This window comes from Gekko japonicus, unplaced genomic scaffold (genome assembly GCF_001447785.1).
Source record: "Gekko japonicus isolate JY-2015 unplaced genomic scaffold, Gekko_japonicus_V1.1 scaffold971, whole genome shotgun sequence".
Classification (NCBI taxonomy): Eukaryota; Metazoa; Chordata; class Lepidosauria; order Squamata; family Gekkonidae; genus Gekko; species Gekko japonicus.
In genome coordinates this window covers 396,895-404,726 of record NW_015173151.1, presented here as the reverse complement: position 1 = coordinate 404,726, position 7,832 = coordinate 396,895, and the positions used below count along the sequence as shown (strand labels likewise).

Genomic DNA, 7,832 nt, shown 5'->3' with positions numbered 1-7,832 from the left:
CACAAAGCAGACACAAGGTCCCCATCTCCAAGAGAGCTTCACGCCAGTACAGACAGGCAGAGCATGGAGCCACCTCCCACGCTCAGCTTCCTCCCAGCAACTCCTCTCACAGAAAATGGTGCTTCCCCCCTTCAGGCTGAAAATGAGGAAAGCTCTGGGAATCGTGGCTTGGGTTTCTGTCGTAGACCCTGCAAAGGTGAAGGTTATCTTCTCTAGAGGTCCTCACCACAAGTCATCTTCACACAGCACACGTCACTGGGGTAAGTACGAGGCAGAGGGGTCAACGTTGCAATAAGTCCTGAGTTGAGACAAATCAAGTCCTCTAATGAAGGTCCAGTTATGTTCAGAGGGGGAGCAGTCAGAGAAAGAATGGAAGCTATCAAGAAGACAAGATAAAACCGCTTCACCCCCCACCCAAGATTTCCTTGCTGGTGAGGGAGGGATTGGTCAGGTGCTGGGAGATGGGGCAAGGCTGGTTCTTTCTAGGTGCTTGATCCATCTTTCTCCTTTTCATCCGAAATGTCCGCCTTCTCCCCTGCTTCACTGGCTTTTTGTTCACTATTTTGTTCACTATTCGCCTGTGATTCCGCGGATGCGACAGGCTTGGTTTTTTCTGCCGTCTTCTCTTTGGTGTGGATCCTCTGGTGCGTCACCAAGGCGCTCTTTTGCCGGAATCGCCTCCCGCACTCGAGACAGCGATAGGGCCGCTCCCCGGTGTGGATTCTCCGGTGTATGACAAGATCAGAGAACCGGGTAAACCTTCTCTCGCATTCGTCGCAAGGAAACGGCTTTTCTCCCGTGTGAATTTTCTGGTGCCTGGTGAGATCCGATGGATAGCTGAACCTCTTCCCACACACGCCGCAGCAAAAGGGCTTCTCTCCGGAGTGCGTCCGCTGGTGCGATATAAGATTGGAACGCTGGATGAAGCGTTTCCCGCACTCGGCGCAAGAAAACGGCTTCTCTCCCGTGTGGATCCTCTTGTGGATTTTAAGCGTGGATGAGGAGACAAACCGTTTCCCGCACTCCAGGCAAATATAGGGTTTCTGACCGGTGTGGATATGCTCGTGAATCTTAAGGGCCGAATGATGGCTGAAACACTGCTGGCAGTGCGTGCAGCGATAGGGCTGCTCGCCAGAGTGGACTCTCTGGTGGCTGATGAGAGAGGACCGCTGGGAGAAAGCTGCCCCGCACTCGGAGCATGAGTGTGGCTTCTCCCCTGTGTGGATTCTGTGATGTCTCGTCAGGTGGGACAGCTGGCTAAATCTGGTCCCGCACTCTGAGCAGCGAAAGGGCTTCGCTCCCGTGTGGGTGTTCTCGTGCTTCGCCAGCTCTGATGGGCGTGCAAAACATTTCCCGCAGTCGATGCAGACGTGGGGTTTGTTCTTCCGGGGAGGCCTCCCAGAGTCAGAACGGGCCCCTTCTTCCCTGGCACCCTGATTCTGCACCTGCCCACCCGTTCGGTTTGCTGTCTTGACACCTAAGAGATACAGAAGACAAATCAGCAGTTCAGATCATTGTTACTCGAGACCAACGTGTATTAGAGATGAAATTATTTCTTTATACTTTCATTATCTATCCCGACCTCTCCCTGCACAGCAGGGCTCGGGGTGGGTTACAACATAATAGCTAAAAAAAATAGCTTTACAATAATAAAAACTATAACATTTAATTTACAACGGCGTGTAATAAAACCAGTGCATTACAATTGGTGACTATCAGGAAGGGATATCTGAGAAGGGACTGAAACTCTAGGTTGGGGTCAGTATTCATCTAACCGTTGTCATTCCTGACCATATGCCTGGTGGAAAATCTCTGTCTTGCAGGCCCTGCAAAATTGTTTCAGGTCCCACAGGGCCCTGGTCTCACTAGACAAGAAGTGGTGGGGGCCAGGGCCAAAAAGGCCCCGGCCAAGGATAGCTGGATCACTTTTAATGAAGCAGTATCTGTGTTATTGGGACAATTTATCCTGATGGTGGGTAAGGCTGGCTGTATGCTGCAACTCTGTGGATATGCAGAAGCAATGGACAAAGTGGTTGGGAATACAACGTTCAAATGATGCCTTAGAATTTCTGCTTTTTTGAGTTTTTTCTAAATCAACTTTCGACCTCATGGCTGTGAAGATACAAGGACAACTTTCAAAATAAGCACTAGCCAGTCAAAAGCAAAGGGGAAACTCAAAAGGGCGGATCAAAAAACAAAATATTTCATTACTGTATACTTGTATACCAGTTTTCCTTGCGGCTCAAATTGGTTTGCAATAGACTGGATTTCAGCCCGCTTTTTCACTCAGTCTTAGCCAATTCCCCTCTGTACTATATGCCCCATGGCTTTTCACCATGAAAGTTCCACAATCTCCTGCATAATCTTTTGGGGAGGTCCCTTTTTCTCCACAACAAAAGTGGGGTGAATCGAACAAAATAAAGTACGTCAGATATTAGTGGTATCCCCATGCTCCAGTCTCCAATATTAACCCCAACAGCCGAATGCTGGTAGTTACTCTTCTTGAGGGAAATGGAAGTTGTTTATGTCACCTCCGTTTGCTATTGGCAGTTAAACTTCCTAAGGAATAGGAAACTTTTATAGCTCACCCAGACCCCTCAGTTCCACAAGGCCTCTAGACCAAAGTGGGGTGAATCGAACAAAATAAAGTACGTCAGATATTAGTGGTATCCCCACGCTCCAGTCTCCAATATTAACCCCAACAGCCGAATGCTGGTAGTTACTCTTCTTGAGTCAGGATGGGAAATGGAAGTTGTTTATGTCACCTCCATTTGCTACTGGCAGTTAAACTTCCTAAGGAACAGGAAACTTTTATAGCTCACCCAGTCCCCTCAGTTCCACAAGGCCTCTAGACCACAGCTGTAGGGCCTTGGGACAACGTACAATTTCTTTCAAAAATCAGAGAATCAAAAGAGGCATAAGGACAGACTTGTGCTTACCCATGCTAAAATGTAAGTAACTATAGTAAAAAAAAAAAGAGGCGAGAGAAGGTTTGGTAGGGGACTGGACACCCACCAGCACTGCTTACAGAATTCTTGCAGAATAATTCAAACTGTATAACCAGAAGAGTCAAACTTTTCAAAAAATTAGAATGATCTATAGGCTACACAATGGATCTTGGCTAACAAGTTAAAATATAACTCAAGTAACACCATAAATACGTTACAAGCACAAGAATATAAAACAAGCACCACTCCCCCCATTTCATTCCAGTTCCTTCCAGAAACGGAAAAAAAACTTTAGTTTTCCCTGTAGGGGTAGCATCAATCTCACATCCTGAAGGAAGGAGTCTTGAGGATGGTAGCTGAAAACACCACCCTACAGGTCCCTGCAACCTAACTTTAGATAAACCTAGATTCCATAAAAAGGCGCATAAATGGATCTCAAAACACAGAGCAGTTGTGATGGCTGGTGCCATTCTTCAGGTACTCTGTCTGGACCCGTGTCATTTAGGGCTTCAAAAGGTGAAAAACCAGCACTTAGAACTCAGCCCAGAAACAGCGCTGGACCCATGTCATTTAGGCCTTCAAAAGGTGAAAACCCAGCACTTAGAACTCAGCCCAGAAACAGACTTGGAGCCAGTAGAGCTGAAGCAGCACTGGCCTTTGCATACATCCCAGGAAAAATCTTCACAGCCACATTTCCCAATTCCAAGAGCAGCCCTACAGAGCGCTTGTTACAGTAATCTAATTTGGACAGCTCACCCAAAGCCAGAGCCCAACCATTCCCCAAGATCACTCCTTTCCTCCTCAATCAAACCAGGCAATTCACACTACAGAACGAGAACATGTACAACAGGGAAGATCTCGCCAGTAGAGCACAACTGTTTCAGATGATCCAAGCAAGTAAGCCAACCTACATACTGGAAAGGGAGCCACCACCCTCCAGACTCCGACAAAAACGCCCGTCGGTCAACTGAATCTTCTAGAGAAACTTGAACAATAATGACTGTGCCACTTGACCGCCTGCCTTCAGCAACAGCAACCCCTGATGTTCCAAAAGGAACGGGATCAGAGCAGTCATGACCAAAACTCAATCTAGACATGCAAACAGTGGCAAACTAGGCATGAGGTGAGGAGTGTTGGCCTGCTCAAGTCCCTAGCTGCTGACCCTACTGTCCCATGTGTGTGAGACATGCGCACTCCAAGACTCCCCCTGCCCATGTCTACCTCCATTTATTGTAAGGTTTGGAGGCAGGTGAGCAGCTCCCAGCAGTGCCAGGGCTTTAGGTAATTAGGCAAGCGACTTACTGAACCCCCAGAGCTCTGCTGTCTTGCCTTACAGGGGAGGAGGATCTCCCAGCAATTTCCACCCCTCTTCACAGGCCCCAATCCGCTGACATCTAACACAAGACTCAAGTGAAAGGTTTACCCAGCACTCGGGGCCTCCTGTTCCCCGGCTGTCTGGCCTCCTTGTTGAGCTGCCTCTGTCGGGCATCTGACACAGTCCGCTGGCCTTCAGAGAGATTCAGGGCTGTCGTCTGTAATGAAGCAGAGCCCTGAAATGAGATTGGAAGTCAACCCGCAACCCACCCCACTCTCCTCCACTGTGGGTGTCTTCTTTTTTTTAATCTAATGGTGCTGGGTGGTAGTCAAGGCAAAAGCCAGAAGGTGGAAGGAGTTTAGAGAAGGTGCCAGGAACAACAACAGAACTATCTATGGGCTACATTAGAGTCATAAAATAACCACACTGATTTAAAAACTGGGCAGGGATTCGTTTAAATGTTGATAAGTCGCTTTTCCCCACCAACCCCCACATGGACCCAAAGTGTTTTTTCACATTGCTATCCCATCCTCCATTTTACCCTCATATAACAACCGCCCTGTGAGACATATTAGGCTTAGAGAGTGACTGGCCCAAGCTCACCCCGTGAGCTGGAAGAATGGCCGTTTGAATCTAGGTCTCCCGGATACCAGCCCAACACTCTAACCTTTATACCACACTAGTCTGTACAACCAGCACGTCATGAGTAAACACTGTTCCTGGACTGTACCACTTTGGGATGTAGGCAAAAGGGGGTTGCCTGAATGAAAATTCCTACACACTAGATATCAGGGAGCAGGGGTCTAAACAACCTTCTTAAGTGACACAATAGGTTTCAACAGGGGTCGTTTCGTAGAAAAAGAGCTAGGGGAACTCATTAGCATAACTCATTAGCATATGCCACACCCCCTGACAGTGGACCTGCAAGGCCGGCGGGGGTGCAAGGAAGCCCCGCAAAGGCCCTCCCTGGCCCCAGGCAGGCAGGGGTGGGGAGAGGCAGGGAGGAAGCAACTTACCCTCCCTCTTCTCCTGCCTCCTCCTGGCTGAATGAGGGCCAGAAGTGGGGCGGCCGTAAGCAGGGGACGGGGCTTCGTCATGTGCCCCGCCTCCCCGTACCTCACCCGGGGGAACTGCGATCCCCCGCGATCCCCCCTGAAATGACTCTGGGTTTCAATATACTAGGATTGGGCTGTTTTTCTCAGGGGAATAGTCTAAGAAGCACCCCCGCCCGTCTGAAGACACACAGTGCCCAAAAAGTGTTGCGACATCAACATTGGTAAGGGGCTGATCCACTAAGCCAGAGCTATGCTCCCTATTTCCCCCCCATTGGTCAGTAGGTGGAGCTTCTGCCCAATTCGCTATTTCTTCTACACAGAAAAGGGGGGGGGCAGCTTAAATACAAAAGGAAACAAACATGCAAAGTTGTGTGATTTGTTCTAATAGCAAATTTCTTAGGATTCTGAATTTCGGCACTGAATACCGACAGCTTTCATCAGTACTGTCCCAAATCAATTCATTTTGGAATTACATCATCAAAGATATAAAGAATTATTATCAGGGTCTTCACAGGACTACCTGTTTAGCACATTTCTACCCTGCCTTTTCTCCAAGGGGTTTTTCCATCCTCACAACCACCCCATAAGGTAGGCCAGGCCAAGAGAGAATGATTGGCCCAAAGGTCTCCCAGTGGGCTCTATAGCCAAATGGGGATCTGAACCCGAGTCTCCATAACTGTAGCCCAGCACTAACACCTACTCCACACAGGTGTAGTGTGGTTACTCACTTCACCTCCAGCTCTCTCACCTGTGGTTCATTTTGCAAACTCTCTTGCCGCCTCAGAAGGAACCCTTCTGCCAAGGCTACTGCTTGGGCACAAGTCTCAGGGCCGCGTTCTCGAACTCGGCTCTGGATGTCCTTTGGCAGGACTGTCAGAAACTGCTCTAGGATCAGCAGCTCCAGGATCTGCTCCTTGGTGCGGCTCTCCGGCTCCAGCCAGGAGTGGCAGAGCTCCCGTAACCGGCTGCAAACCTCGCGAGGCCCCTCTGCTTCCTGGTACCGGAACTGGCGGAAACGCTGGCGCTGCACCTCGGCACTGCTGGGGTTTCCTCGCAGGGTGGTGGGTTTTGCCTTCCCATGGTCTCCTTTGTCTCTGGCATTCAGGTTACTTAAGGCCTGCTGAGCATCAGCACTGAGAGCAGGCATCAGGCGGCTCATCCCTTCTCTAGGCCATTGGCAGGCGTTTACCACACGGTCAAACGCAGCCACGTCATCCCAGGAAGCCAGGTCTGGAAGCTGTGACGTTGCCCATCCTGACGAGGGATACTGGACTGTTTTCAAGTACTCTTGCCATGGAGTTTCCAAGCGCTGAGGTACCCCTTCTTGTCGTGTCGCTGCCCATTGGGCTACATCCCGAGTTGTTCCAGACTGGTTTGAAAATGGGTCTCTTCCTGACCCTGTGGATCCCTCCCCTGTCTCAGGGCCTGTTCGGGCATGCTCCTCCATGTCCACGAAGGGTTGTGTTCACTTTCACTCAGCTTCCTTAGTAAGAAGTTCCACAAATACTGTTTTCCTTCTAGTCAGCCATTTTGGGTTTTTTTCTGATTGGCCCTTAGTCAGCTCCAGTGTTCAGACCCGGTTTCTCCATCTGAGTCCCATGCTTTGTCTCTCAAACAATGGTGAAATAAGAGTTGTGCTCTGGGCCCAGATAGTACCTTAAGGTCACCTGGCAGCTCCCACTCTGTGGGATGGATGAACAGCCCCCCCCCCTCAGTTACACAACAGTCTCAGCTTACTGAGACAAATCACAAGATTCAAAAGGTTGTGGGTTCTTCCTGAGGGAAACAAAGAACAGAGGAAATTCAAAAGGCTGTGGGTTCTACCTGAGGGAAACAAAGAACAGAGGAAATTAATTTGAGTTAAAGCAAGACCTTCACATTTTAAAACCAGCCCACTTGGTAAAGTAACTGGATAATCACCAGGAAGGATGCTAGAAACTATACTACAGGGTGCTAGAAACGACAATAGTCTTAAGGAATGAAATAGGGCAACTTGAACAGAACTCTGGGAGCGTTTGTGCTCTGAATGTCTACCCCCATTTGCAGATGAAAACCAGAGCATGACCCGTTTCAGTTAAAGTGGAGAAAATGAAGAGACTTCAAATTTGCAAAGGGAGGGATGTTTCCCCTTAGTGCAGCCATTTTCCAAACCATGTACCTTCAAGCAGCCATTTCCACAGTCATTTGCCAAAAAAAATCCCACAGCTACAAAGAATCCCATCAGATTTCTGGAACATATTCTTGGGTGCATCGTACTTAGGTTCACACTGCAGTCTAGCCAGACCTACAGTCGGATTCAACTGGCTTTCGAGCAAGGGAACCTTTACCTTGTCTGCCAAAAAAAAAATCCCACAGCTGCAAAGAATCCCATCAGGTTTCTGGAACATATTCTTGGGTGCATAGTACTTGGGTTCACACTGCAGTCTAGCCAGACCTACTGAGTTCTTCATTGGCCTGCTTGAACGTGACAAACATCCTGCCAGAGCTTTGAATTTCAGGGGAGAATGAGCAACA

At 48.9% G+C, this 7,832-nt stretch overlaps 1 protein-coding gene across 1 annotated transcript; it reads right to left on the bottom strand.

The window, feature by feature from the left end:
* Nucleotides 1–262: 262 nt before the first annotated feature.
* On the bottom strand, nucleotides 263–6,854 carry LOC107119788 (zinc finger and SCAN domain-containing protein 31-like). Its single transcript, XM_015422380.1, has 3 exons — nucleotides 6,067–6,854; nucleotides 4,372–4,480; nucleotides 263–1,477 (listed from the first exon to the last, which is right to left on the bottom strand). The coding sequence occupies exons 1-3, from the start codon at nucleotides 6,763–6,765 to the stop codon at nucleotides 483–485; spliced, it is 1,803 nt and encodes a 600-aa protein (XP_015277866.1). The 5' UTR covers nucleotides 6,766–6,854; the 3' UTR covers nucleotides 263–482.
* Between the last annotated feature and the right edge of the window lie 978 nt (nucleotides 6,855–7,832).

What these genes read in the sequence shown, in the direction of transcription:
- LOC107119788 (XM_015422380.1), bottom strand. Translation starts at nt 6,765, where the DNA reads ATGGAGGAGCATGCCCGAACAGGCCCTGAGACAGGGGAGGGATCCACA. An exon ending in GTTTGCAAAATGAACCACAG is followed by an intron (nt 4,481 to 6,066) that starts GTGAGAGAGCTG and finishes GCTTCATTACAG; the next exon opens with ACGACAGCCCTGAATCTCTC. An exon ending in CAGGAGGCCCCGAGTGCTGG is followed by an intron (nt 1,478 to 4,371) that starts GTAAACCTTTCA and finishes TGTATCTCTTAG; the next exon opens with GTGTCAAGACAGCAAACCGA.